Source organism: Mytilinidion resinicola (genome assembly GCF_010093595.1).
Source record: "Mytilinidion resinicola strain CBS 304.34 unplaced genomic scaffold BDZ99scaffold_37, whole genome shotgun sequence".
Lineage (NCBI taxonomy): Eukaryota > Fungi > Ascomycota > Dothideomycetes > Mytilinidiales > Mytilinidiaceae > Mytilinidion > Mytilinidion resinicola.
In genome coordinates, this window is record NW_022985473.1 from 270,509 (window position 1) to 297,168 (window position 26,660).

The following is a 26,660-nucleotide window of genomic DNA, read 5'->3' on the forward strand; positions in this document are numbered from 1 at the left end:
CGCCCCCCTCATCCTTGCACACTCCGGCTCAGCCCTATCTTCTCACTCTCTACTGTCTCCACCGCCCTGTAGGGGAGGCCAGGCCGCCAAGCCTGCTCCGACCAGGGTGTCGAATCCGGTCAAGCTCCCGACGGTTTTGAGCAAACTTTCCCTCGACTCACTTTCTTCCTTTGTCTACCATCTTTCCACAAGTTGGCCCTGCAGGACTCGATCCTCCGTATGCCTACTAAGACCATTGTCACCGTCAACAGCAATGGGCGCCAGTCGGCAAGCCTCATCCGCGTTGCATCTGCGGTAGGATGGCAGGTCCGCGCTCAGATGCGTGACAAGAACGGAATAGTGGCTGAAGAACTCTCGGAACTGCCCAACGTCACTGTCTTCATCGGCGCCTTGGAGGACCCCAAATTCCTGGCGAACCTGTTCAAGAATGCGCAGCTGGCCTTCATCAACACGACGCATTGGGGAGACGAGGTTGCCATTGGCCGGTCATTAGCCGATGCGGCGAAAAAGGCTGGAATCCAACACTACATTTTCAGCAGCATGCCCGATCACTCCATCTACAATGAGAACTGGAAGGCATTGCCGATGTGGGCGCAGAAGTACACGGTTGAGAACTACATTCGCCAAATCGGGCTTCCAGCCACGTTTGTCTACTGCGGAATCTACCACAACAACTTCACCAGCCTCAACTACCCGCTGTTCAGAATGGAGCTCCAAGACGACGGCAGCTTTGTCTGGCGAGCACCGTTCCATCCCGATATCCCCTTGCCATGGCTGGACGCAGAGCATGATGTGGGTCCAGCAGTTCTGCAAATCTTCAAAGAAGGTCCGCGGAAGTGGGGCGGCAAGAGGTAAGCCGTATCTCCCTCCGTCATGCTCAGCATCCCCACCCTTCCCTTTACCCCGTCTTTCCCCGACTTCCTTAGTTCCTTAGCCCCATTACCCCAACTTCTCGAGAAATGGATGACTCGTGACCATGAGCTCACATCGGGTGTTCTGAATCCTAGTGTCGCCTTGGCCTTTTCAGAGCTCACTCCCAAGGAAGTCTGCAGAGCCTTCGCTAAGGGCCTTGGCCGTCGCGTCAAGTACAACCGCGGACCAATCGAGATCGCCGTTCCTGTGCCAGCCGGTTACCGCCATCATCTACAAGCTCTCGAGGACACTCTAGGTCGCCAATCCGCGCCGTACTTCGGCCCCGAACTCGAGAAGAACTGCACCGAGCAAGCGCTGGAGCTGTGGGAGGGCTACCGAGACATCGAGGAGTACGCCCGCGAAGTGTTCCCCGTGGAGGAGTCAGCGAATGGGTTGACGTGGATGGAGGAGGGCGAGACGGAGCAACCCGAGGTGGAGTTGGATTTCCAAGGCAGCTGCTAGAAACTTCTCTTTTGCATTGCGACGGCGTTAACATTCCGGCAGGCCCTGGCTTGTAAAAGATGCCGGCATTTCATTCCGCCTGGTGATGGCGTTGGCGACCGGATCACTGGCTAGTGACTGGGTAAGGTTGGCTGGGGAGGCTCTCTGCTCAGCTAGGGCAATTTGGAATATCCATTTCTCGGTCTTTGGTGCTGGTTTGATGCAGCAACTTCGCTGGTCGTATAGAACCACGTCGGTGCATATAGCGTGAGCGAACAGTGAGACTCATGCACGGCTTTACCAAATCAATCCGATTCAACTCATGGTTCAGGCCTGATGCTGAGAATGCCTCGGGACGACACAGCGCATGTCAATCTCTACGACTTGGTCTTGGGCACCTCATAACACTAGCTTGAGCACCATCGCCGCAACGAATCGTACACGTCCACCTTCTCAAATATGCAGGTTGCGTATCGCTTGCAAGGTTCTTTCTTCAATCCGTATCCGAGCTCCACGTTGCAGCTTACGCCAGGAGGCCCCAATCATATGCGTACAACGCCTTGCTCTTTTCGAGGCATGCATTCTTAAGAACTCACTTCTTCCCCTCTTTTCTGCCTTGATCTGTTCTAAGCAATCTGTTCAACTCTCCTACAGCAAACAATTTCCTGACCCCAAACGATCAGTCTTACTCTTCGAACCGCATAAAAGCCTCCCTTCGATTGCAATATGCCTACACATGACTCGTCGCTCGCTACCTAGAAAGAAATGCTAATGGAATCTACTCTCAGCGGCGCAAAGGCGGCAATGTCGCGGTAAGACCGAGTGCTGGTTCATGTAGCGCATACGCTTACGGATGTATGTAGAACTTCCCACCTTCTTCGAAACGCAACCATAAAGGGCCAAATAAACCTAAGCCTCAGCCGAACTCAAAAAGGCATGTTTAGAATTAGCAGATCAACCTGGTGGGGTGAAAAAGTGATGGGATGGGCAAGAGCTTTGGACAGGATAGCACTATGGCTGTAACAGCTTCGTTCATGCGCAACACAGAAGCAATGAATACAATAGCCTACTATTCAAATTGATTCACTCTTATCCTGACGACGCGAGAGTATTCGATGCACGTGACAGTTTGTACCCTTGCACCGCTTAGTCACCCAAAATTCGTAGCTCGCGACCCTCACCCATCTCCAAGTCGTCCATCACCCAACAATGGCCACCCAACCCGCCTCAATGCGGCCCCTCGCCCGCCTAAACCCTCTCCTCCGCCATGCGCGCGCCTGCAACCAGCGCCGCAGCTTCCTCTCCATCACGCCGGAGGATATCCGGAAGCACAAACCGCTGCCGGGGTTTTCGTCGCTGAGTACGTCCACCTCTCCTATAGCCCAATGGTCCTCTCCTATTCCCAAAAGCGGTCTCTCGACCCCGAGAAACGCCAATCCCACTTTCTCTAGAGAAGTGAATACTGATACCGTCCCCAGCAAGCCCCCGCCAACCCGTAAAAGTAATCCCCACCTTCCCCCCCCGGCCCGCGCCCAAGCACACCTGCCCGGATCCCGTCGCCTTCATCGAGGCCACCCAGCTTGCGCAGCTCGACCCCACGGGCGCGCGCACGCGGCTGTTCGCGAAGTACAACTCCGAGGGTGCCAAGGTCGGCGACGTGCTGCTCGTGCGGCTCAAGAACGGCGACCCGTTCGCGGGCGTGTGCATCAACATTCGGCGGCGCGGGGTGGACACGGCGGTGCTGCTGCGCGGGCAGCTGACGCGGGTTGGCGTCGAGATGTGGTATAAGATCTACAGCCCGAATGTGGAGGGCATTGAGGTGGTGCAGCGGATGCAGAAGAGGGCGAGGCGGGCCAAGTTGTATTATTTGAGGTATGTTGTGGTTGTGCTCTTGGTTGAGGGAGGGGGAGGGGGGTTTGGATTGCTCGATGGCTAACTTTGGGGGTGCAGGCAACCTAGACACGATAGAGGCTCGGTGGAGAATGTGGTGAGGCAGTATATGAAGACAAGGGCGGCGTTGGGTGTGGGGACGGAGAGGAGGAAGGAGGCGGGATTGAAGCAGAAGAAAAGTAAGGGGAAGAAGAAACAGGTTGCGCCGGCGGCTTGAGCGCTGTGTATTGCACACTGTCGTAGGCATGCATAGGAAGGGGCGCTGGGCATTGGCTGTATGATATGTCTGAGCTACTGGAGAATTAGGTTCTCGAATGTATATCACCTGTATGAACGACGCCTTGTGTAGCTACTTTTGGTGGCAGACACAGATCCAAGGGGATAAACCACATCTGAATTGTATTGGGCTATCGATTGCTAGTAGGGTAAAACGGTTGTTTTCTTGCTATTGGCCCAGCCGCCTGTCAGAAACCCCTGCAAGCGTCGACGCCTTCGCAACAAGCTCACATCTCCCACCACCTCCACCTCTCACGAGCCTCTGTACACGCGTATCCTATTAACTTTGTTGATTCAGTAACATAGATACATCAACATTACTTCTTGCACCTCTCAATGCCGTGTCCTGCACTCATCCCACGCTCGGAGCTCGACTTCAATCTCTCCAGCCTTGCGCTCACCCTCTCTGGCCCCAAAGACGACCGCGAGCGGCTAGAGCATTGCTGGGGGATTCTAGATTGCGGTGACTGTCACCGAAGTCAGCATCATTGTGGGTGGTGTCCGATTGTAAGTGTTGTGTAGTTCTAGTGTAGTTCTGGCGTTGACTTCCTCTCATCGCGTGATCACGGCCTTTTGTTAGAAACCATTAGCTCTACTTCATTGTGTGCACTTCGTCGCAGAAAGAGACCAATTTCCTCCTTTCGAAACCATAAATAAAGTAATTTCGTAAAAGTTGCAGTGATATGTATTTCGGGTTACCCGAAACATAGTATCTCCTACGTTTCCCAGACCGTGCAACCTTTCTTTGAAGAGCCTTCCAAGTCCATCAGTCGTCCTATCATACTCCATCCCACCTCTCTCTCTCTCTCTCTCTCTCTCTTTTCCTAACCACGAAACCCCCTTTATAAGCTCCACAGAACCTATATTCCATAAACCTCCCTCTTTACCCCCCACCCCCCCCCCCCAACCCCCCCCCCCAAACTAACATTCCCACTCCTAGTCCGGAACCTGCCTCCCCCTCCCCCTCAACCCGCTCGCCCGCGCCTTCCCCCTCCTCTCCCCCATCTCGCACCACCACATCTGCGCCCTCGGCGCCGAGCGGTTCGAACTGCGCACCGCGGGATTGGGCTGCCAGGTCTCGACCATCACGTTCTTGACCAGCATCGTTACTATTCTTATCACTCTCGCTGTTTTACTTGGGAGCTGGCTGCTTATCAGGCTGGGGAGGTGGGGTATTGGTGTTTGGAAGCGGGCAAAGGGCGGGTGGGTGGTTTATGGGGATGGGAGCGAGGGTGTTTGGGTTAGGAAGGGGGAGGGGTGGGGACCGTGGTGGAGAAGGGTGAGGGGGTTGCAGAGGGAGGAGGAAGTTGTGGTTGTTCATGGGGAGGATGGGGAGCAGAGGAGGAGTTGGGCGGCGCGTTTTGGGATTGGTGGAGGTGAAGGGAGGCGGGGGGAGGAGGAGGAGGAGAGGCCGTTGCTTGGGGGTTGATGGGGGTTGGATAGTTAGGTTTGATATTGTATGACGCAACGACGCCTATTAGGTACTTGTTTTATCCCTATTTATTGTATTTACTCCCATTACTCCCATTACTCACACTCCTAATGACTCATCCCACTACCATAAATCTGTTGGCTGAAAAAGTACGCCCGCCTAAGATCAGGGGGGCCGAAAAATGAGAGACGTTACATATTCCAACAAAACCCTCCCTAAGTGCGGGCCGATGTATGAGCTGGAGAGAAAGAGGATTACCGCTAGAGCGTTACCTACTGAGTTTACACGAATATCCGTCCAACCTTCTTGCTTGTATGTCGACTGCAACAATGGGGAGCTGCATCTGCCATGCATCGCCGCCCTCGCGTGTGAACTCGCGAGACTCTGTAGAGCATAACATGCGGGGGGCAGTAGCTGGGTCAATCACGTGTTGGATCTCCACCGCTCGAAGTATTTACGATGAATTTCCAAGAAGAGGAATTGCGTGGTATCTAAGATTACAATAGCAATAGCGACAGACAGCGAGCATGCTCCGTCTAAAACATATTCGTCTTAATCTCCGTCGTGACCACAATCTTCTGATCCAGCTTCCCGCCCTTCCCCCCCACCGACGCCTCGCTCTCATCATCCACCGAAACGCCTTCTATCTCAACCGAGTTCAGCCCCTTAAAGCCGTGCACAATCGCATCCCGCGACCCCGTGCGCTCCATATCCTCCAGATCCACAGCCGCCTCATGCTCCGACTTCCCCGTGCCATACCACCTCCTCCTCTCCCTCTCCCCCGTCCCCGACCTATTCTGCATGCTCTTCTTAACCGACACAAACGCCTTCCACCCGAAGATCTTCCTCAGCAGCGGCCACCAGCACATCAGATTCGCGACCATGACGCTCACACTCGCCTCCCGGATATGCCACACCATGTACACCGTGGTGCCCGGCAGCGTGAAGTTATAGTACTTGTTCAGAAACGCGGCCAAGATGACGAACACGCCCATGCTGAAGACGCCGAGCAGCGCGGCCTTCTTCGCGGGCTTGACGCTGGCTTTCAGGATCATGGGGATCGGGATGGCCAGCATGAGCGCGTCCGAGGAGATGTTGAAGACGGTCTGGATGATGCAGTACGTGTGGTAGGTGGTGCATTGCGTGCTGTAGGGGAAGATGGACCAGTACTGCGAGAAGGGCCGGCAGAGGATGAAGAGGGGGATTTCGGTGGCGATGAAGCCGACGACGACGTAGCCGATGACGATTTTGACGAAGAAGTTTTGGAAGGTGCGGCGGCTGCGGGGGGTGTTAGCTTCGGTTTGAGGGGTTTTGGGATCGGAGGTTTGTAGAGTGGGAGGATGGAGAGGATTGAGGTGGATTGAAGATTTTAAAGGATGCGGAAATTGAGGGGCATGTGAGATTTTGAGAGTTTGTAGAGGACATTGAGGGATGTGTAAGTTGGGTGATGTATGGGGGCGGGAGGGATTGTGATACTGAAATTTTCGGAGGATCGAGCGGCTTGTGAGTGGAGGATACTGAAGGCTAAGGAAATAGAAAGTTCGGACGAAGTATGGGAGGTATGGGAAGGTTGGTTGACAAGTTGGAAGTTGCGAGACTCACCTCATCTGGTAACTTTGGAGACAAGTTAGATCTGTGTTGTATGTGTCATGGAGGTTAGGATAGACTTACTATAGCGTACACAAACATGCCTTCACGCCCCATAATGTAACCAGATAGCATTGGTTAGACCCAACCACAATTTTGCTTCCACGGATCCGGCTGGCAACATCGTGAGCGTTCGCGAGTATCTCTGCGCGCATGGCGGGGTCATATTCGTTGGTGCCAAAGTGACCAGATAGCTGTATGAGGATAAGGAGCGTGGTATAGCAGCCCTACGCCTATCAGTATTCAAAGGCCGTATGTGAAGCTTGTGAATGTGCTAACAAAGGTCACGATCATCACATAGTCATCCGGCTGGAGGTTTAATATGGACTTTTTCGCAATTGCTCGCGACCATCTAGTAATGTTAGGACGTGGTAAGGTAGTCATAAAGTTGATATACTTACATTCGCCCGATGAAAAGAAAGAAGCTAATCGCCCAGAACACCACGGACTCAACAATCAACTGACGGGTTGTAGGGTCAGGATGCATGTTGTTTTGCGTTCTTCTTTATTCCGAGGGGTATAATATGGTTTGCCTAGGGCGAGTAATCTACAGGCGTCCACGCCCTGAATATTCCAGAAGATTGCATAAATAGAAAGACGAGTCCCAGTAGAGAAGGTCTGCTCGTAAACACGTGGGAATGTCGACTTCGATCCTGCCGGCGTCTTGATATAAACCCACAGCCATGGAACCGAGTCGACCCCATGCCCTGATAATCCTCCCGGGGGGGTATTGGAGAAAGATAAGAAGAAAAACGACTGATAGACACTCAAAGGAAGTGCGCCGTGCCGCAGCACCAACGGGTGAGCAGTGCCACAATCCACTAACGCAGAATCATACTGTGGGCCGCGGTGTGCCGCGGTCAGCCCCAGAGTATGTATGATATGAGAAGGCCTATCCGCCTCCAGGACAAGAAAATGCAGTCACCCAAAAAGGACTCGGCGTGCTTCGTAGGGAGCCAGGCCCATCTCCTTATCATCTTCTCCCAGGCCTGCGTCGTGGGGCCGCGTTGACGACAATGTCCATACCGCTATAGGAAGGGCCAAGTCGAAATTGCAAATAGCGGGAGGATGGCCGCGTGGGATGGCCGCATGCACACGTAGAAACTAGGCGATCCCCCTCGAACGGGCCCGCGCCGAAGCGCAAGGGGAGATTCAGGCACAACATGGCACCGCGTGGTGGTGGCGGGGAGAAAGTCGATCCCTGCGGCTCGGAGGGCGCCGATCACCGGATGGCCCCAGTGGCCCCATGCCCACACCAGGAACACGGCTTCACAGCATCACGACAGGCCTGACAAGAGTACCTCACATGGCCAAGCGACTTTGCAGATGCCATTAGCCTCGGGCGTCCTAGTGTGTGTCTCGAAACAGTTCACACCGAAATAGGTACCTCAATCCAGGCCTACCCACTCCCCCTCATCGTCCATATCCTCGCTGTCGGGGCCCAAGTCGCTCCCTTCGTCCACCTCAAACTCTAGTCTCTTCTCCTGTACCTCCTCTCCAATGAGAGGTTGTGCGAGCAGGTACTCGATCCTGTACACATTCTCGTCTGCCAGTCTGGCCAATTCGGTCTGAATTCGAACAACAGCCTTCTGTAAACTTCGCAGTTCTGCGTCCAGGGTGCCCTTGTTCTCTTTCAACCATCGACCGTGCTTGCTCAGAAGCGCTTCGATCCATATCAGGTTGAACTCAAGATGAGGGCTCTCGTCCGCCTGCAAGGCTGCAAATCGCAACAAACGTGCGAGATAGACAGCGGGCATGTCCCTCACGACGAGAGGGATATCGGAGATTGGTGTAGCCTCGTAGACGCGCCGAATAAGTGCGCGTTCATTGAGTCGGAAAGCCATGACCAGTGCTTTGAGAAAGTCTCGCTGCCTCAGCGTCTCGAGGGTGCTTTCGGGTGTGACAGTGATATCGAGATCGAACGGATCAAACAGAAGGGCAGTGTCCAGGGAGTAGATCAGCAGGCCTTCTGTTGATGCTGCACAGAATGCTCTGCCGGTGGGCGCAAATGCAACAGCAGGGACGCGCACTTCCGGTCTCGTCCTACGAGTGGCAGCATCCCCGCGTGTTGCACCAGGCAGGCTCCGGTCGAGGCGATCCTCGAGGTCAGATGCCTCCCCCTGATCGTCAATCAGGCCTCTCGGCCCAGCCTCAGTGAGAAGCTTACTGTTCAGGAACTCTTGCGTTCCATCTAGAGATAGGTTGACCGAGACGGTGTACTTCTTAGCCAAAACACCTGACTGCACGTCATACAGGCAGATGTACTTGCTATTGCCTCCAGCTAAGACACAGGTGCCGTCAGCACTGTATGTGACGGTGGTGAAGCTTTTCGTGCCTGCTACGTTTGCAGCAGTGCGACGATCCGTCAGTTTGCGACCGCCAGAGACATCACGACGAGCGTCGATTCCGTTCTGTTGGGATGCCTCGGATACGGACCAGAAGGTAAGTTGGCCATCGAGAGTTGTGACAGCGATCTGTTTCGAATCGGGACGGAAAGCAACGCATAAAACGTCAGCCATGAGTTGCAGCGGCTCACTGGTTTGAGTTCGCGCGAATATACTCCATATCCGGACCGTGTGGTCCCAGCTACCGCTGACCAACGCGCTGCTATCTGGGGCGAAAGCGAGTGACGATACGGGTCCTTCGTGGCCGGTGAGCTGATCTAATAGCTGGCCTGTTTGGACCGACCAGATATGGATATCGAACGAGTCGATAGATCCAGCACATATAACCTCTCCGCTTGGATCTACAGCCAAAGATGAAAATGACAGCCTAGTTGGGGCAGTGAACGTCCGGAAATTTCGATATCGTATGAGGTCCCATGCTCGGACTGAGCCGTCGAGACTCGATGTGAATAGAACGTTCCCCCTCTTTGCGAATTCGCAGGCTGTGACGCCGCTGGTATGTTCAGTGAAGGTTACAATGCAGAATCCAGAGTTTACGTCCCAGACTTTGATCTTCCCGTCGTCTGCTGTGGTGATAATCTTTTGCCCGTCTGGAGAGTACGCAATGGAATTCATCGAATCGTAATGGCCCTGCTGCTTCAGGATGTATGACTCGGACTGCCACTCCCAAACTAAGAGCTGGCCTAATTTTGACGCGCCAAAAGCGAGCCATTCACCAGTCTTGTTAATGGCTACATAGTCGATGTCGTTTTGTGAAATACTGCAAAAATCAGCTATTGGCCATGTCTCCCACTAGGAGAAGCATACCTTAGAGTTTGGATCGTGCTGAACTCGGGTAATTCGTAGATACCGAATATGCCGTTGGAGAATCCCGTCACTAGGAGATTCGATTCGGCGTGAAATGCTGCGCACGTTACGTTGGCGTTATTTTGCATGAAGTAATGCCTGTCGGTAATTCTCCACTGCATGTTATCGTCACCCATTTCTGCATCCTCTGTCGCATTTGGTCGCAACACGTAATTCCACTGGAAGAGTGCGCCGTCTTTGCTGACGGTGTATATCTACGAAGCGTAAGCGGTCAGTTCTGAGGCCGCTCAGGACATCAGTCGTACCCACCGTTTCCTGGTCTTTTGAGAACCAAGCTCCCACGACCCCTTGTCGATGGCCACCTAGTGTAGTAGGTACGAAGCCTTCCTCGGGATTTAGACTCCACATCCTGGTGGTCAAATCTTTGGAGGCGGTCAAGAAAAAGCGCGAGTCTCTCGACCATTCTATGCTTTGTATTTCGTCGAAGTGTCCTGCGTGGGAGTGATGTCGTACGAAAGGCGCAAACTCAAGGTCACCGTCTGCTACGTCAGGTGTTGATGGTGTATGCCATACTTCCACTCTCCGGCCAATGGCTACGGCGAAGTGTCGACCTGAGGGCGCAAACGAGAGGGCGGTCACTTCGCCCTTGAAGGCGAAGTGGTAGAGAGCGACTCTCCGGGGGAGGTTGGTGAGGATTGCGCGACCATCTTCGTCGACGGAGAGAAGAAGATTCCCTCGAGGATTGAGGGCGAGGCGGGCGATGTTCCGTCGGTGGGCGAACGGGAGGGTATATGACTTGTTACTACAGCACAATGAGCATTCGTGGCGTAGAAACATAACGCGAGCGAGTTGTTTTCATACTTGACGAGATCGAACACAGAGACTCGATTTCCAACGGGCGAAAGAAGGCAGGTTCCGTCGGGCGCAAAGAGCAGGTTGCCTCTGCTGTAGACAGTGCCCAGCAGATTGGAGAACTAAGGCGCGCATTAGATAGAGTGAATCAAAAGCGGTCTCTTGGCACTTACCTTGAATTCAGTCTTCATACTGAGGGTTTGAGGGCTACTCAGACATGGCCGGGTGTGTCGCGGGACTCGCGGCGAACATCTCGAACTTTTTTCTGGTGTTGCAGAGCTCAGGCCGCGCACCGACTTTCTCTCGCTCCACTAGCGTGCCTTCCCCAGTGGCCGTGTGTGGTTGGCCCGTGGTGCTTGCCGAAGGGGTCCAGCGCAAGCAGAGAAAGGGGAGACCACAATTCATCCCCAACACCACGCAGACAGCATCCTCTCCTCCCGCAACACCCATCACCTCGACTGCGACCCGCGCCCGAGTCCAGCCACCGCTCTACAACCATAGTCCAGTGAATACACCTCGCCTCGCACCATGCCGTCGCCAGCTAACGGACGCAACCCCCAGGAGCCGCTTCCCCAGACCAACACGTCCGTTGCAGAGGACCCTCACATCGCCATGGCCGAGTCCGCATCCCCAATTGGCATTGCCAATGTACGTCTAAATGCTGCTCTCTGGTCTGCTGTTTTACTGACAATCACTTCCAGCTGCCTAACCAACGGTTCGTCCCGTCTTTGACCTTGAAAAATGACCATCCTAACCACACAACAGCCACAAGATCGTTGCCAAGCGCGGCGCTGCTTTCACCATAATGGTAAGCCTGTAACCACTGTATAGGCTGCCTGGAATGCTTTGGCTAACTGGCGATAGGTGGCTGGCGAGTCCGGTCTTGGAAAGACGACCTTCATCAACACCCTCTTCTCCACGACAATCAAGAACTATGCCGACCACAAGCGCCGACACAACAAGCAGATTGACAAGACTGTCGAGATTGAGATTACCAAGGCCGAGTTAGAGGAGAAGTTCTTCAAGGGTAGGCTAGCATCGATTTCATGCTAAGGGCGAATTTATGGCTGACTTGTACCAGTCCGCCTCACTGTCATTGACACTCCTGGATTCGGCGACTACGTCAACAACCGCGACTCCTGGCAACCAATCATCGAGTTCTTGGACGACCAGCATGAGTCGTACATGCTCCAGGAGCAGCAGCCTCGCCGCAGCGACAAGATCGACCTCCGAGTCCACGCCTGCCTCTACTTCATCAGACCTACCGGACACACCTTGAAGCCGCTTGATATTGAGGTTATGAAGCGTCTTTGCACCCGAGTCAACTTGATTCCAGTCGTGGCGAAGGCGGATACCTTGAGCCCAGCAGACCTAGCCAAGTTCAAGTCAAGGGTACGTCTACATTTACCCATATTAAAATGCAGACCTAACACCACTTTAGGTCCGAGCTGTTATTGAAGCCCAAGGCATCAAGATCTACCAGCCACCGCTTGAGGAGGATGACGAGGCTGGTCTCCAGCACGCACGCAGCTTGATTGCTGCGATGCCGTTCTCTGTCATTGGATCCGAGAAAGATGTTCAGACCAACGACAACCGCACCGTCAAGGGCCGCCAGTATGCCTGGGGTGTGGCCGAGGTGGAGAATGAGGAACACTGCGACTTCAAGAAGCTCCGCGCCATCCTCATCCGAACTCACATGCTCGACCTGATTCACACCACGGAAGAGAACCACTACGAGGCATACAGGGCAGGGCAGATGGAGACGCGGAAATTTGGCGAGGCTCGTCCCAGAAAGCTGGACAACCCCAAGTTCAAGGAGGAAGAGGAGGCCCTTCGCAAGCGATTCACCGAGCAGGTCAAGGTTGAGGAGCAGCGATTCCGATCGTGGGAGCAGAAGCTCATCTCCGAGCGCGACCGTCTCAACAAGGATCTGGAGCAGAGTCACGCCGTCATCAAGGCTCTGGAACAGGACGTCGACTCTCTGCAAGGCAGCCTCAACCGCTCTCACGGCCGCCGCTAGGTTGCTTGCATGTGCACGCTTCTCTCCGTTTTCTCATTTTTGCTTCAAGATACCTCTCCTTTCGACTTCTTAGGTTTCTAATGGCGTGGCGTATAGCGACAGGAGGCTTGACTTCCTGGAGGCTGAGAGCATGTTCCGCGCTGCTTAGCTTCAGGGAGGGGTAAAGTTAGCATATTGGTGTTTGCGGGAACGTTGTGTGGTGACGGGAAAAATAGGGACCATAGCACACGGGTACCTCTTCGGGTCCTGTAGTTTAATTAGGTTCTGTAAGGCTGGTCCAATGGTGTGTTTCGTGTTCTCGTGTCAGTCAATTGCCTGTGATGTATGATTTGTAGCATAAGGTCGTCCTCATTCCAATCTAACAACTCCAAGATCTGCTCTTTTGCCACACGGCGTACCCATTCAATGTGCCTTGCAATCGACTTTGGGTCCTGAGTCGGCCGCACTCTACACTTTTCCTTGAGAAAGCGGTCCCTAGACGCGAGGTATCGCCTCGACGACGTCCTCGACTATCCTCAGCCCCCTAATAATGCCGCCATTCCCAAATCCGTAATTCGCTAAGCAATGCTGAAAACCCTCCCCATGAACATACCTCATCTAAGCCCCAACCCCCCAAACGCCCGATCCAGCTCCTCCCCCTCTTTACTCCCCCTCCCCACCTGCTCCCGCGCTTCCACCTGCTGATCCCGCATCTCCACCTCTCCTATCCCAACCTGCTGTGCCCCCGCCCGCTCCGGCACCAGCATCCTCACCTCCTCATCCAACCAGCCCGGCGCGACCCGCCTCTTCTCCGCCAGCTCCGCCGCTCGCCGCCGCTCCTCCCACTCTGCGACCGTCGCGCGCGCTTTCTGCTCCAGCATATTCAGGTGCGCCTGCAGTGCGCGGCACGACGCGATGATGTCGTCCGGGTGGGCGGCGTGGCCGGAGGCGGAGAGGACGTAGGGAGTGCGGGTGGTTTCTTGTTGCTGGGGATCCACGGAGGGGGGCTGTTGGGGCGGCATGGTGGTGTTGGTGTTGGTGGGGTCGGTGATGGAGGGGGGGAGGGTGGAGGGGAGGGATTTGTAGGTGTAGGGGAGGGTGGTGGCGGCGGGGAGGGAGAGGAAGGGAGAGACGGTTAGGGGGAGTTGGGCGAGGAGGGGGTGGGGGTCTGTTGGGGGGGGTTGTTAGCTGGGGGGGTGAGGTTGAGGGGGAATGGGGGACGGACGCTCGTCGTGCATTGGGGTTTCAGAGGTGGGTTAGGGTGGGGAGGCTGTGTGGAATTTGTTGGGCGGCGAAGCTTTAGGAAGGACTGGTTGGTGAGGAAAGCGTCTGGTGCAGCTTTGGAGTGGACGATAAGGTGCTGTAAAGGTTCGCGGAGAGCTTGTGGAGTGGTGTTGTTACGGAGGGTGGCTTATGGAGGTAAGACACAGGTCGCGGAGATAGAGAATCGTCACGTGGCCAGCCCAATCAAGGTAAGAGATACCTCGAATCAATTGTTACACGTAGTACTCATGGTATTTTCAACGCAATATGTGTTCCCTCGCTTTTCAATCGTAGAAGTCTGCGATTGCTAACAGCTAACAGAAGATACGCTACTTAGAATCCACCACCTCACTGAACTTCCGACGCACGATATCAGTCTTATCGAGGAACAAACATTCCGAGGGTCTCATCTTGAGAGATCGTGTTCAGTAGCCGAACACAGTTGGTTCCGAAACGATGTAAGTAGTCGGCGTTGGATAATAGAGCTGGAACTTGATGCCTGGATCAGTCCCCTTGTAAGCACCAGGAAAGCTGACTCCTAAACATTCCATATAGAGCTGCGCACCAGTGTAAGAGCTAACGGCATGTACGAAGTAGCGCGATGACTTCGGCTCTCAATAGGAACCTGGGAACTCAGCAACTTTTCCGGTTCGTAAATATAGAGCGGTTCTGGTGCCAAAACAGTAAGTCTCTGAATACCTTTCTTCGCGTCCTTCTGCATTTGGTATTAGCAGCACTTCATGTAAAAAAAGTCGTGGCACAATATTTGCACCACTGGTTTACGAAGACGTATAAAATGCAGTGGCTTGCCTGACCCAATATGATGCATCGCCCATTGTTCTCGCTCTACAATCGCAATGCACGCGCCTCTCTTTTGCTTGACTGTCATCGCGGCCCTGTCACTCGCCAGCAGAGCGAGCGCAAGAGCGGTCTTTGCTCATTACATGGTATTCTGCCCCCGAATTGTTCTTGTATTCGACCGATGAGTGCATTGCAAACTAACAAAACCCTCAGGTTGGCACCGTGACGGATGAGCATGCCCACAAAGACATCGAAGATGCCAAGAAGATGGGCCTAGATGCATTCGCCTTGAATATGTCCGCTGCGAGTTTCTGTTCCATTTAGGTTGTCAGTGTTGACTGAAACAGCGGCTACCCCCAGGCATCTTTTGTTTATCCTGCGCTAGTGAGCCTCTTCGGCTACGCCGAGTATGTCGGCTTCAAGTTGTTCATCAGCATGGACCTTTGGGCAGCTGGCGACGTCAAGCATTCCGATGGCACCAACGTATGTGCAGTGCTGCCACTAGCGAGGCAACATGTTCCCATTGACGTGCATGTCGCAGGTCAACGCATTCGACTATGAAGATTTACTCCGTCAATTTTTCCCATCTTCTGCCTACTACAAGGGACCCAACGGATATCCTTTCCTGTCCACCTTTAGCGATGGAGGCATGAGCAACGATTCGTTTGCGGGATTCAGAAAGCTATTTAACAACCAACTAATACTTTGTGCCTGATCTAGATCACACAGCGGGGTAAGTTTGCTTCCGTTACCTAGATTGTAGCCTCGTCTGGTCAATGCTTACTTGAGACGAAAGATTCAACACTTCTCATCCATACTGGTGGGACTACTGGGGACCGATATTTGAAGGAGTATCAAGCTGGGAGAATGCTTGGGTAAAGCGAAACGGCTATGGTGTAAATATCCAGGAGATGTTGTGAGTGAACTGCGGTGTAAACATATGGCTTAGCTCTAACTTCGTACTAGGATCTTAATCAACAAGTCATCAGTAGATCATCTCTTGGACCCGGGACCAAAGGCCATGGAAAATCGTAAGTTTGTACCGAGTCCTCCGCTCTATGAAATGTTACGATTGACAATGTGGATGTATAGATATATGATGCCTTTGAGCACTCTCCAGTACAAAAATGCATATTCCACTAATATTTATCGCAACGGCAACATTGGACTCTCAATGGAGAACATGCTAAAGATGAATCCGCGACCTGACTACATACAAATGATTACTTGGGTAAGTAGCCATCCTCTCTTCAAGACTAGCAAACTTTACTAACGCGGTACTTCAGAATGATGGACCTGAGTCTCATTGTATGCATTGACTGTCTTCTTGAGACTACCCAGCGAGTTTTGGCGGGCGCTAATTAAATATTACAGACTTCGGGACTTTATGGCCCGAGCAAAATACCGACTACGCCCCGTCCATATATGCTTTTGACCTAGGATGGTCCCAAAATGCGTGAGGCATCCTTTGAACTGAAAACGTCGAGAAGCGACTGACGCTCGTGTAGACGGCAGCCAGTTCTAGCCTCGTTTATCAAAGCTTTCAAGCACGATGGTACTACGAAAAGGGATATGGTACCTCATCCCAATTTTCAGATTCGTGGCAGTTCGAGAAGAGATCTTCCTGAGGATATGCATGGTGTGTTGATGTACAAATCTATCATGCTGAAGACGAAATGCCCTCCTTTTGCCACTCCTCCGGAGGGTTATGATTCCGCCCATGACTTTCTCAATTTTACCCTTACGATTCCCGCTGGCAGTACGGGCTGGAAAATCAAGGGGGGTAGTCCGGCTCAATCCTTTCCTCTCCAGGGATGTTTGAATCATGGTGTCTTTACATTTACCGAAGCAGGCCACCAGATTGTGCAAGTGTATGATAATACAAATAAAAATGTTATGACGGCATCAAGTCGCAGATGTATACACGAAGAGTATGTATCTTCTTGCCCTTTTGCATTGGCTCTAGCACTGATACTTTAATAGCTGTCCGGACGGTGAATGGGTCCTAAATCATCAGACCATACCATTTCTCGAAGGTGCGGGGGATGCGGACGCCTGTCTTTCTGAGAGTTTTTTCAAAAACTTCCGAATTCTAACATCCCAACCTCTAGAACTTGTAATATTGTGTCAGACGACCCGGCAGTTGTCTAGGAAGCAAGCAACGCAGGACAGTATCTTGAAGCCTGGATCGACAAAAATGGCGCACAATGTAAGCCTAATCTTGCACGTGAAATTCATCAGCTGATTTGTATAGACATTTCCGATAGTATTCGTAACTTTTTGCTGGATAACGGAGGCGAGAACGGATCCCAATGCGCGGACCTATTAGAAGAGTATCCTAGCGACACGTGCGACGAGTACCCGAACCCAAAAACTATAGGATTGCCTAAGGCTGTTCTAGAGTTATACTACATCCAGCGCGCATTGCACAATATTCACGACTCGCTACGCCATATGGATCACGACATGGACGCAATCCACATGGATGCAACGGTGAACATCAAAGGCGTAGTCGACACATTCGGAGCCAAGCTGCTGACACCAAGGTGTTCGTCCAATGCCGCCGAAATACTGCAAAAGCTGGGAACTGCATTCGGCATTATCGGTGGGGCGGCAGCTATCAACCCAGAACTGGGCGGCGTTGGAAGCGATTTCAGCTTTACTGGTTCACTCTTTGGCTTAGCTGCGGACGAAGACGACCCGGAGACGCAGCTGCAAGATATCTTGGAACACGCCGTCGATTCGCTAACGACGGCTTCCATTGGCTTCTTCACTGCATATAAGAGCAATCTGGAGAAGCTCCCCGCGCGGATATTCACTACGGGGATCTTTCGGTTGTACCCAAGTGGGCGTTAAATGGCGGCGCCGGCTTGCCTGGGCTGCTGTCCAAGGGAAAGTTCTTGGAGGTGGCGACGAACTACACATCCATGCGGGAGGGCATGACCAAATACCACAACGAGATGGTCATTGGGACGCTGCTCAAGTCGGCGGGCGTCTACGTGATTGTGGGTTCCCACAGCCAAGAGACGTGCAAGTTCGACGGCTCCTTCTGGGAAATGACAACTGCCACGCCCTCGAGTACTCGGGCCCTAGCCCAGCGGTCTCTAAAAACCTGGCTGATATTTCTGTCTACTCCCAAAAGCTCGACGACGCCATCCTCCAGAACCTCACCGACTACGCCGTCGATAAGTCCAAGGTCATCCGCGGCTCTATCAACTGCCAGGCGGCTAAGGCGACTACGACGGGCTGCCAGAAGCCATGTACTACGCAAAAAACAAGGACGATGCTCTCCCTGAATATCCCCAGTGCTTTTGGAATTTCCCCGTCTTCAACGTCGGTCCGTTCAGCACAGCCCATTCCGGCGAAGGATACCGCCGTTCGCCATGCAATGTCCGCTGGATAAACGCCACGGAAACTGGGAAGGCTAGTGTGGGTATCAACTACTTCGCGCCAAACGGCGCGGGAAAACAGTTTCCAAGCATTGGTGCTTCCCGTGCGCGTTTACAGATGACAATTCACCTGCTTGCAAGGAATGAAGCGGATACGCCGCATGGGATCGAGGACACGAAATCTATTTCGTGTGTTGGCATCCGGCCAATTTTCGTATTAGGTCTTCAAACACTGCATCTCATAGACGTTATCTTCTTACGTATATACTCAAATACTGCATTCTCGTACATATTTCTTCAAACTCTCTTTCTCTTCATCAATACTGCGCCATAGACCCAAAGCTAGCCTCACTAACCCCCGTAAGGAGGGATCTAAGTAGTCCGTGTATCCTTTTCTCGTTTGTCAAGAGCAAATGACAACAGTCCTGGCTTCGGCGTGGGGCCGTCCACAGGGTTCGGCGATGGCCGAGGCAGCGCGACTCGCTGAACTTCACTAACTGCATCCTATCATCAACCCACCAGCTAAGGACCCTCGGAGGCCTCGCCTGGGTCACTAAATGGAGAACTCGATTCAAAATCTCGGTATCCCGAGTCATCATCCTTGTACATAACTGGAGAAAGTGGAGAGTCCCCAGGATGAGGGGCCCCAGAGGGGAGGCGGGGAGAGCAGGGGTGTTCCAGACAGACAGGCCACTAGATACCGGTAGCTTGGGATGTATAAAGCCCATTCTCCCGGCGTTCATAGATCTGCGAATTCATACAGACTCTATCATCCATCTCAAGTCCAGATTGGGCTTCCAAACCCACATCATGGTCACGGCAAGTCCTAAAACCACGCAGATTCTCGTAAGCGTCCCCACGGCTCTAATTTGTTTTATCAGCGAACTCAACTGACGAATGTAAATAGATCATCTTATTCGTTACATTTGGAAGTTTGACATACGGCTACTCGTCTAGCATCATCGGCACGACTCTGGGACAGCCATCCTTCATCGCGTATTTTGAGCTTGCTTCGCGCAAAAACGCAACACAGTTGGAAGGTGCTATCAATGGTCTCTTCCAAGCTGGAGGTCTTATTGGCGCCTTGTCATGCACGCAAACAGCCGACATTCTTGGGCGTCGGAAGGCGCTGTTCATCGGAGCGATCTTCGCCTTGATTGGCGGTGCTTTACAAGCGGGAAGCGTCAACATTGCAATGTACATCGCAATGCGTTTTATTACTGGTCTCGGAGTTGGTAGGTACATGGATTACTAGCTATTTTAACTGTTGATGCTGACGGATGTCTCAAGGTCAATTGGTCACGTTAGTTCCGTTATACCAGAGCGAGATTGCTCCTCCTAAAATTCGTGGTCTCCTAGTCGGCACACACGGAGTCATAATCTGCTTGGGTTATGCTCTTGCCGCTTGGATTGGGGTTGGTTTCTACTTTGTGAACGCATCAGGAGCGCAGTGGAGAATACCACTGGCTATTCAATGCGTGCCGCCTTTGTTCCTAGCTCTGGGAGTCATGTTTATACCAGAGTCTCCTCGATGGTGTGAGTAGCACCATTCTTCTTCTCTCTCAATGGCCGAAACACTCTCCTCAGGCAGCTAATCGTTTACAAGTGCTTGCACAAGAACGTGTTGAGGAAGCATACGAGTCTTGGGTATCTACCAAGGCGGAGGCGGCTGACCCAAACGATGAGTTTGCGGTGAGGGATGAATTTAATATCCTCCACGCTCAACTTCTACATGAAATCCAAAATGCAGGCTCTTTCAAGGACTTTTTTACTCAACCGTCCCTTCGAAAGCGGTGTGTCGTGGGTTGGCTCGTCATGTTTGCCGGCCAGGGAACAGCAACACAAGTCATCAATAGTCAGTCCTCCACATCGTATCGGCTTACTAGCGCTAACGATTCAGACTTCGGACCGTTGCTTTATTCCCGTCTTGGCTTTGGAACAGTGCAGCAACTTGTTATCACTGCCGGGTGGGTTACTGTTTGCCCCGTGGGTAATTGGATCAATGCCATGGTTCTAGATAGATTTGGGAGGACGAGAATGCTGAGTAAGTGTCTACATCTTGACCACTTTCCTGGCCCTAACAGTTCAAAGTGTTCGGCTTTGCTGGCTGCGTCGTGGCGCTCATTGGAGAGTGTATTACGGTCAGCATTTTCCAGAGGACCGGGGATCCGAAGGTAGCTTCTGCCGCCGTATTCTTTCTGTTCCTACACATAGGCTGGTATGTAGCTCCGAAAGCACTTTTTACATCGCTAATCCGCTCCATTGCAGCTTCTCTACTTCAGTAGACGCCACGTCATACGTTTACGCATCAGAAATCTTCCCGACCCCTAGGCGAGCTAAAGGATTGTCGATATCGATCTCAGGCCTGTTTACTGCAACCCTGATTTTCCTGCAAGCAGCACCGACCGCTTTCGAGAACATTGGGTGGAAGTACTATCTAGTGTTCGTAATTGTAACGTCAATCATGTTCTTTGTGGTGTGGGGCATCTTTCCGGAGGTGAGCAAATTACTATCCCATTTCAGGCGTGAAACATGCTGACATACATCGTACTTTAGACAAACAAGTGCTCATTGGAAGACATCGCAGAGGTCTTCGGTGATGAGGTTGAGCACCCACTGGGTACGAAAGAGGAGTTTGACCCCGCTGAGAAAGCAGCACATGAGTATAATGAAGGTTCCGTGAAGGGATAAGCACGTTTTCGCTCGTGTACAGTCCAGTCAAGATTGTAGGCTAGTATAGGAATATAGCAATATCCATAGACTAGGGAAACTATAGAACCTTTCGATAGGACAGATTAATACACTTCAGTTTCTCCATGCAAATCAGACAACAATTGATCTTCTGAATTAACGTCTCAAATCAGAAAGCAAACCTTTATTCGCATCTCATGCCCGTAAAAATATTTCCAAATAGAGCGAGCACTAGTCTTGATGCATAAAAAATGTTAGTGCCTACATCCGCTGAGCTTTCACGTAATCTGATACATAAATCTTCTGGATAAGTTGAACACGGAGGTAGTCTTCAAATATCTATAACGTCAAGCCGAAACTAGAAGATAGCAATTGCATTCGGCGGACTCCCTACGCCTCCGACAACATTGAGAGGCTGACTAGTTACCAGAAAAGACCATCTGCCCTCTTTCTTGCATTGCTTAGCGAGCTGCTCAAGGTCGAAGAGTTCACCGATAGGTAAGCCAAACCCGGATAGGATAACCTCATGCATTCGATACTGTTCCTTTGAGTCACCCAATCCAGCACTCCAGGCTTCAAACCCAGGGTTGTCGCCTGCAACAGCCGCAAAATGACTATTCCATAGCCATTCGAGCGATTCGACAGAGCTCTCAAGCCCTGGATAATGAAATTCTGGCGCACCCATCAATTTGACGAGGTCATCTTCGGGCATGTTTTCATATCGCGAAAGAAACCCTATCCGAAGTTCAGTCTTAGCTCTGCACCAAGTGAAAAATGTGAGTAAATCCTTTCGCTCACCGGTTCTTAAAAAGAGGATATCGCCTGCTAAGAGGGACACCCCCTGAATTCTTGCAATCTCCTCCACGGTGGCAACGGAAATTTTTGTAAAACTCCAAGGATCGTAGTCTAGACCTTTCTCAAGAGCGTACGAGTAATAGTCGATCAGCACGCCGCGGCCAACGATGCCTTTCTTAGTCCATTCATGGATGCCATTGCGAGTCGAGCTTGAATTCCGCACGTCCTTTTGCGTTACCCCGTTGTAGAATCTCCCATCCGGGTATGACCAATGCCGGAAGCCATCCCACTGGGAGCTGGTTTGCGTGTTGAAAGTAACTTTGTCATCCTGAACACGCGGTAAGTATTCAGCGGAGCTTTACAAAATGAAGGGCTCACGTTGATGTTCTCGCCGATGCTGAAAATCTCATGTTCCAGCTTGGTTCGATAGGCCGGAGGAACAACCATCTGGTGCATTTCCCAACTCAAGCCCACAGAAACGCCACTCTTGATTTCCGCCGCCGCAGCCTTCACACGCGTTGGAGTGAGATGGTTCAAGCACCCAAGCTGGTCGGTTTCTCCCCAGAGACCCCATGCTGAATGTGGAGGATCCGATGGCCGCAGAGGAAGCTCTTTAAAGGAGGGAATACGGGTCGGAGAAAGAGTCTCCGTGGTGTCTGCCATAGTGCGTAAAAAACTTACACCTGGAATGCCAGTGCCACATCGTTTGTATATATCTAGCTGGGCGATGGGTAGCTTGTGTCGCCCCACAATACCTGCTCCGCACGAGACCGCACTACCCCACTCCTCATGAAGTCCCGGAGAAACTGGCGCGTTGGCGCCGTCGTAGCCGTAATGGCATAACTATTGAACTAGGCGTTCGGGATGTTCGGCGTGTGCCGATCTCAGTGGACTTCCAAACATTTTGTCGAAATGCTTACCTAATGACACACTGTAGTTCTAGAGGACTGGACGCAAGTCTTCTTAGCATCTAAGGATGAATGCGAAACAATAAAAAGCCCCAACTGATGTTGCTGTTGAGGATAGACCGAAGTGAGTAGAGTCTGAGGTTGCTCACCTCGGTGGCTGTCACGTGTAGCCCCGCTTTATGGACCAATCACAAGTGTGGCCCGCTTCCCCCTCGGAACGCACGGACCTATTATTCGGCGTCACTTTTGTAGGTAAGAGAAACTTCACTTGTTCCTCGCTCCGCATTCAATTGGCATTTGAACAACCCTTAACTGTTTTTAATGAGGATGAAGACTACGACATTCCGTACTTCACAAGTACTGAGTCATCGAGTGTACCAGCGGCTGTGAATTGGCGCTGAACGCCACACGGCCGACGTGACCGAAAATCAGCAAAGGCAGGCAGCTTGCCAACACGGCCATGACCAGATCCCATGGATGACTCATTTCTTACTACTCCACGCTGAAATCGAGGTCGGTAAATGCCGAGCACCTTCTTTTCCCTATGTTTCGAGCCGGACAGCCTCTTTTCGTAGCCTGGACAGTAGTACTTCACTGCCTCGTTCACTTCGCAGTATACAATGCGATGTTGAATTCCTCGCTCTTACGGCTGTAAGAACGCAGCGGAGAAGTAAAAGCCCTTCACCTTGTCAGCTATGTGGGGAACGTTGCTAGTCGTACCTCCCGGCATAACGACAGCACTCCCGAGCGTGTAAGTAGTAAGTATATATGTCCTATTCTCTCGGGCTATTGATGTTCCTGCTTCTTTCTACCCCTGTCGAGTTACCCAGACGTCTCGTCAGGCTTTCGTTTACCACATAATCCTAATGGTGGGACAGAAGGAGTTCGAGATCACCATTACTGGGGTAAGCGTTGCTGGCTCAGGAATGGCGAACATGCTTTAGGCCAATGGCATCGACTACATAATCCGAGAGGATTATCCAAAGATTGCTCCTCAGGTCGAAACCAGTATCGGACTATTGAGTCACGGAAATCTTTTTTGGATCAGCCTGGTCTGTTAAACTAAGTCATGGCCCTCGCACCACCTTTCGACTCTTCTAGCTTCCTGAACAAGCATAAGTTATGCTAAGAGGAGTCCAGGACATAAGGAATGCAAAGATTATTCGAGGAGCAGTAGGTGGATAGTGCCCGCACCTCTAACGCTGTGCGGACATAGCGAGCCCATATTTGTTCCTCGATCCGCAGATGGTGGTAAAGTTCTTTTCGAAATGAAAGACAAGACAAAGGTTTTGCCCGAAAAAGGTGTTGCATATCGGACAGTCTATGCCGAGCTGCTGATCACTCTTCGACTTGAAAACGTTGATATTTTTGGCCATCTACACCCTGGACCTCAGAGAAATAGACCGTGAGGATACTGACATGGACCCTGAGAATATCATAATTGGACAGAGTTCCAGTTCTTGCCCTGGGCGCATCCGATTATCTGAGGTGGCGGCTCTTCGGGGGTTTCAATCGACACAGGACGTTGGTTCTCGAACAGGTCATGGCTTGTGGCAAAGCGGACGCGCGGACGACATCTCCAGGGCTCCTGCTCAGTTTAACATTAAAAATTTCGTTCTCTACCATGATGCTGAATAGCCGCATCCTCAAACAAATTTCCATTCACCGAACCCAGGAAATAAGCCGTGCGAATGTTTTCTGGAAGTGGAGCTTTTAAACCATATGATCACGTTCTCCACGCTCTCCACAGAGCATTCAAACATCGAGGCCTATAGATTACGAGCTCAGTCCTTGCCTAATTGACGATACAGGTGTTGAATAGGAATTTATCAAGGATGTCCAGCGTCATCACACTATCACATATCCTATTAGCCACGTAGCCATTCTCTCAAGCGACAGGAGCAGTTCAGATGGATGAACACCTTCTTAAAAGATGCAGCACTGTCAGAGGAACTGTCAAGAACCCCTTGGCCGGTCGGCAGGTGCTGCACAGCACCTACGTCTTGTACGCCACCTTCTCTTGTAGCTACCTAGTGTCTATCCATCCTCACCACCACCACCACCACCATCATCATCATCATTCATTACAGAGTATACAAGGAGCACAATACCTACGTTGTGTGATAGGGTCCAAGGCAACCCTCACTACTGGAGGAAGAGCCGCCCTTCTTATTTGCCGGTAATTCGACGCAACAAGCACCACCGGTTGGATCAACTCAGCGTGGGACGATGGATGGCTCAGGTCTAGGATCCACGGCCGCGAACCACTCGCAACAAGTCTCGGCATCCATATCCAGTGTTCAACCACGGAACAGTTCTCACGCCAAGATGACCCTGAGATGCGCTCTGATGCGCGCTCTGATGGCAGCAAGAAATAACTCAGCGTATTTCTGCCCCAATTACCTTCCCACACCACCTTACCGCAGCCCGTCAAGCACGATAGCCCGTCAAGCAGCTCTTCAACTTCCACTTTTCCAAACCAACCCAATACCAAACCAATACCAACCAAATAACCAACCAACCATCCTCTACACTATGGCGAACAACATCAACTCTACCAGTCGCCCCCAGGCCACCCTCCGTCCGGCAGCTACCCAAGCCTACATCCCTCCCTCCGATGCCCCCGTCTACCGTATCCACGCATTCCACTCCCGCTGCAACGAGAAATTCGCCGCTGTCCTCAATCAGAGCGTCTTGGATGTCAGTTTCGACGACCTCCGCGAAGAAACACGCCAGAAACTTATCAAGAGATCCATAAAAGAGCTCACACAGGCTCTCCAGGCGATGCGGGCCCACCGACAGCAGAAAGCAGAGTCGAACAGCGATGCCCGCTGGGCCGAGCTTGACAAAGAACGAGCTCACCGCGACAAAGTTGGCTGGATACAATCCTTCCCAGACAAGGTCGAGCGCCAACAGCTTGAGGAACTGGAACAGCAGCTCAGCCAGCTCCGATTCGATGGGGAGAGTAAGGGCCATCAAGGCAAGAAGAGACGTCTATGCAGCGACGACGCTTCCAACGACTTCGTCCACGAATTCCACGCTCTCTCGAACAAGAGGTTCGCTGCTGTCCTTCAGCACAGCTTCGATGAGGTCAAATATGACCTCCCGGAAGACGATCTCTACGAGGCGGACAGGCAGGAGTGCATAATCCAAGCTGTATTGAAGCTCAAAGACAAGCTTAAGACTTTGGAGACCCGCCCGTTACACTACATCACCTTACGGCGCCGCACGAAGAAGAAGGACTTCCGCAAGAAGCAGCTTAAAAAGGAGAATCAGGGGGATGATCAGCTGGAGAACCACCCATTCATACAGTTGAAAGCCTAAACCGGGACCGGGAGAATGAAGCCGAGGGCGGATACCAACAGAAGAGCCAACGCACTGGTTGGGCGTCTGAGGGGACGATGAGCTTGGGGGGAAATTCGAGGACTGTGAGCCTGGCTGGATCGCAGCAGCTCGTTGAATGAAGGCCGCTCTAGGGGATTTCTTACTGGCTACTTAGCGGCGTCTTTCAGGATTGAATGTAGTGGTACGTGCATACAAGAGCGTTGGTCGTCATAGCTGTTCTGAGGGGGTTTTCACCAGCGTGGGCTGGTTTCCCCCTTTTTGGAAACATGTGGTCTATAGGTAGCCTCTGCGTGGTCCCTCATGGGAGCTAGTATTAGCGTGAGCATTATATCTATCTATCGACACACGAAAGTCCAGGCGAATGAATCTGATGACCTTCATGTGACTGCCAGTGGTTGACGACCAAGTGGCGCTGTCGGAAGTGCCCTGTAGTAAGATGGAAATCACAATAGGTATGTCTAGTTTCCGAGGCGTAAAGCGCGAGGTCAGAAAGCAAGATCGTGTAAGAAATTTATGACGCCGTCGGACGTGCCTTAGCAGAGCACGAATATGAAGACGAGCTGTACAACTCAGGACTCAAGATAGGTCTTCTGGCATTCAGGGAACATTTTTCGTTTCAAAGCGCCATTTCCTAACGCGCGTATCCAACCATGGTTCACACTTCCCAAAACAGAACCTGCCACGCTCCCACTCCGCCAAAGCTATATACACTTTGCCCGCAATCCTCCACAACTCAGCCTCGTAGCCCATCAACTAGACCCCAATCCAACCTCAATCTCCTTCGCCTCCACCTCCACCGCAGAGATG

At 52.2% G+C, this 26,660-nt stretch overlaps 12 protein-coding genes across 12 annotated transcripts; 7 read left to right on the forward strand and 5 right to left on the reverse strand.

Annotated features, from left to right (window-relative positions):
* The first annotated feature begins 9 nt into the window (after positions 1 to 9).
* Positions 10 to 1,547, forward strand: BDZ99DRAFT_216676 (NmrA-domain-containing protein). The gene is made up of 2 exons (XM_033713401.1): positions 10 to 851; positions 999 to 1,547. The coding sequence occupies exons 1-2, from the start codon at positions 220 to 222 to the stop codon at positions 1,372 to 1,374; spliced, it is 1,008 nt and encodes a 335-aa protein (XP_033568699.1). The 5' UTR covers positions 10 to 219; the 3' UTR covers positions 1,375 to 1,547.
* Positions 1,548 to 2,546: 999 nt separating this feature from the next.
* BDZ99DRAFT_469470 (uncharacterized protein) lies at positions 2,547 to 3,794 on the forward strand. The gene is made up of 3 exons (XM_033721507.1): positions 2,547 to 2,713; positions 2,832 to 3,225; positions 3,304 to 3,794. Exons 1-3 carry the CDS (start codon positions 2,563 to 2,565, stop codon positions 3,458 to 3,460), a joined length of 702 nt encoding a protein of 233 aa, XP_033568700.1. The 5' UTR covers positions 2,547 to 2,562; the 3' UTR covers positions 3,461 to 3,794.
* On the forward strand, positions 3,758 to 4,948 carry BDZ99DRAFT_512808 (uncharacterized protein; the record flags this gene model as incomplete). The annotated part of the gene is made up of 2 exons (XM_033724656.1): positions 3,758 to 4,026; positions 4,460 to 4,948. The coding sequence occupies exons 1-2, from the start codon at positions 3,856 to 3,858 to the stop codon at positions 4,946 to 4,948; spliced, it is 660 nt and encodes a 219-aa protein (XP_033568701.1). The 5' UTR covers positions 3,758 to 3,855.
* Positions 4,949 to 5,487: 539 nt separating this feature from the next.
* BDZ99DRAFT_528208 (uncharacterized protein) lies at positions 5,488 to 7,085 on the reverse strand (the record flags this gene model as incomplete). Its single annotated transcript, XM_033726357.1, has 5 exons — positions 5,488 to 6,229; positions 6,554 to 6,565; positions 6,623 to 6,825; positions 6,878 to 6,950; positions 7,000 to 7,085. 5 exons carry the CDS (start codon positions 7,083 to 7,085, stop codon positions 5,488 to 5,490), a joined length of 1,116 nt encoding a protein of 371 aa, XP_033568702.1.
* A 440-nt stretch (positions 7,086 to 7,525) lies between these two features.
* Positions 7,526 to 7,875, reverse strand: BDZ99DRAFT_216759 (uncharacterized protein). Its single transcript, XM_033713403.1, has one exon. It carries the CDS (start codon positions 7,761 to 7,763, stop codon positions 7,572 to 7,574), a length of 192 nt encoding a protein of 63 aa, XP_033568703.1. The 5' UTR covers positions 7,764 to 7,875; the 3' UTR covers positions 7,526 to 7,571.
* Positions 7,854 to 10,853, reverse strand: BDZ99DRAFT_512809 (WD40 repeat-like protein; the record flags this gene model as incomplete). The annotated part of the gene is made up of 5 exons (XM_033724657.1): positions 7,854 to 9,763; positions 9,811 to 10,064; positions 10,120 to 10,612; positions 10,672 to 10,784; positions 10,836 to 10,853. 5 exons carry the CDS (start codon positions 10,851 to 10,853, stop codon positions 7,987 to 7,989), a joined length of 2,655 nt encoding a protein of 884 aa, XP_033568704.1. The 3' UTR covers positions 7,854 to 7,986.
* A 222-nt stretch (positions 10,854 to 11,075) lies between these two features.
* BDZ99DRAFT_429635 (Septin) lies at positions 11,076 to 13,069 on the forward strand. Its single transcript, XM_033717227.1, has 7 exons — positions 11,076 to 11,167; positions 11,224 to 11,310; positions 11,364 to 11,377; positions 11,428 to 11,470; positions 11,527 to 11,689; positions 11,744 to 12,054; positions 12,104 to 13,069. Exons 2-7 carry the CDS (start codon positions 11,275 to 11,277, stop codon positions 12,680 to 12,682), a joined length of 1,146 nt encoding a protein of 381 aa, XP_033568705.1. The 5' UTR covers positions 11,076 to 11,167; positions 11,224 to 11,274; the 3' UTR covers positions 12,683 to 13,069.
* A 206-nt stretch (positions 13,070 to 13,275) lies between these two features.
* BDZ99DRAFT_512811 (uncharacterized protein) lies at positions 13,276 to 14,016 on the reverse strand (the record flags this gene model as incomplete). The annotated part of the gene is made up of 2 exons (XM_033724658.1): positions 13,887 to 14,016; positions 13,276 to 13,829 (listed from the first exon to the last, which is right to left on the reverse strand). The coding sequence occupies exons 1-2, from the start codon at positions 13,897 to 13,899 to the stop codon at positions 13,276 to 13,278; spliced, it is 567 nt and encodes a 188-aa protein (XP_033568706.1). The 5' UTR covers positions 13,900 to 14,016.
* A 765-nt stretch (positions 14,017 to 14,781) lies between these two features.
* Positions 14,782 to 18,128, forward strand: BDZ99DRAFT_528212 (uncharacterized protein; the record flags this gene model as incomplete). Its single annotated transcript, XM_033726358.1, has 13 exons — positions 14,782 to 14,871; positions 14,939 to 15,021; positions 15,073 to 15,208; positions 15,267 to 15,388; positions 15,522 to 15,641; positions 15,692 to 15,956; positions 16,012 to 16,033; positions 16,100 to 16,181; positions 16,234 to 16,656; positions 16,709 to 16,841; positions 16,898 to 16,934; positions 16,980 to 17,570; positions 17,623 to 18,128. The coding sequence occupies 13 exons, from the start codon at positions 14,782 to 14,784 to the stop codon at positions 18,126 to 18,128; spliced, it is 2,610 nt and encodes an 869-aa protein (XP_033568707.1).
* A 796-nt stretch (positions 18,129 to 18,924) lies between these two features.
* Positions 18,925 to 20,910, forward strand: BDZ99DRAFT_512812 (general substrate transporter; the record flags this gene model as incomplete). The annotated part of the gene is made up of 8 exons (XM_033724659.1): positions 18,925 to 18,960; positions 19,022 to 19,349; positions 19,405 to 19,650; positions 19,721 to 19,969; positions 20,015 to 20,158; positions 20,206 to 20,332; positions 20,383 to 20,611; positions 20,671 to 20,910. The coding sequence occupies 8 exons, from the start codon at positions 18,925 to 18,927 to the stop codon at positions 20,803 to 20,805; spliced, it is 1,494 nt and encodes a 497-aa protein (XP_033568708.1). The 3' UTR covers positions 20,806 to 20,910.
* Positions 20,911 to 21,105: 195 nt separating this feature from the next.
* Positions 21,106 to 22,609, reverse strand: BDZ99DRAFT_469478 (uncharacterized protein). Its single transcript, XM_033721508.1, has 3 exons — positions 21,979 to 22,609; positions 21,604 to 21,928; positions 21,106 to 21,540 (listed from the first exon to the last, which is right to left on the reverse strand). The coding sequence occupies exons 1-3, from the start codon at positions 22,261 to 22,263 to the stop codon at positions 21,164 to 21,166; spliced, it is 987 nt and encodes a 328-aa protein (XP_033568709.1). The 5' UTR covers positions 22,264 to 22,609; the 3' UTR covers positions 21,106 to 21,163.
* A 2,163-nt stretch (positions 22,610 to 24,772) lies between these two features.
* BDZ99DRAFT_469479 (uncharacterized protein) lies at positions 24,773 to 26,199 on the forward strand. The gene has a single exon (XM_033721509.1). The coding sequence runs from the start codon at positions 24,837 to 24,839 to the stop codon at positions 25,830 to 25,832; it is 996 nt and encodes a 331-aa protein (XP_033568710.1). The 5' UTR covers positions 24,773 to 24,836; the 3' UTR covers positions 25,833 to 26,199.
* The last annotated feature ends 461 nt before the right edge of the window (positions 26,200 to 26,660 follow it).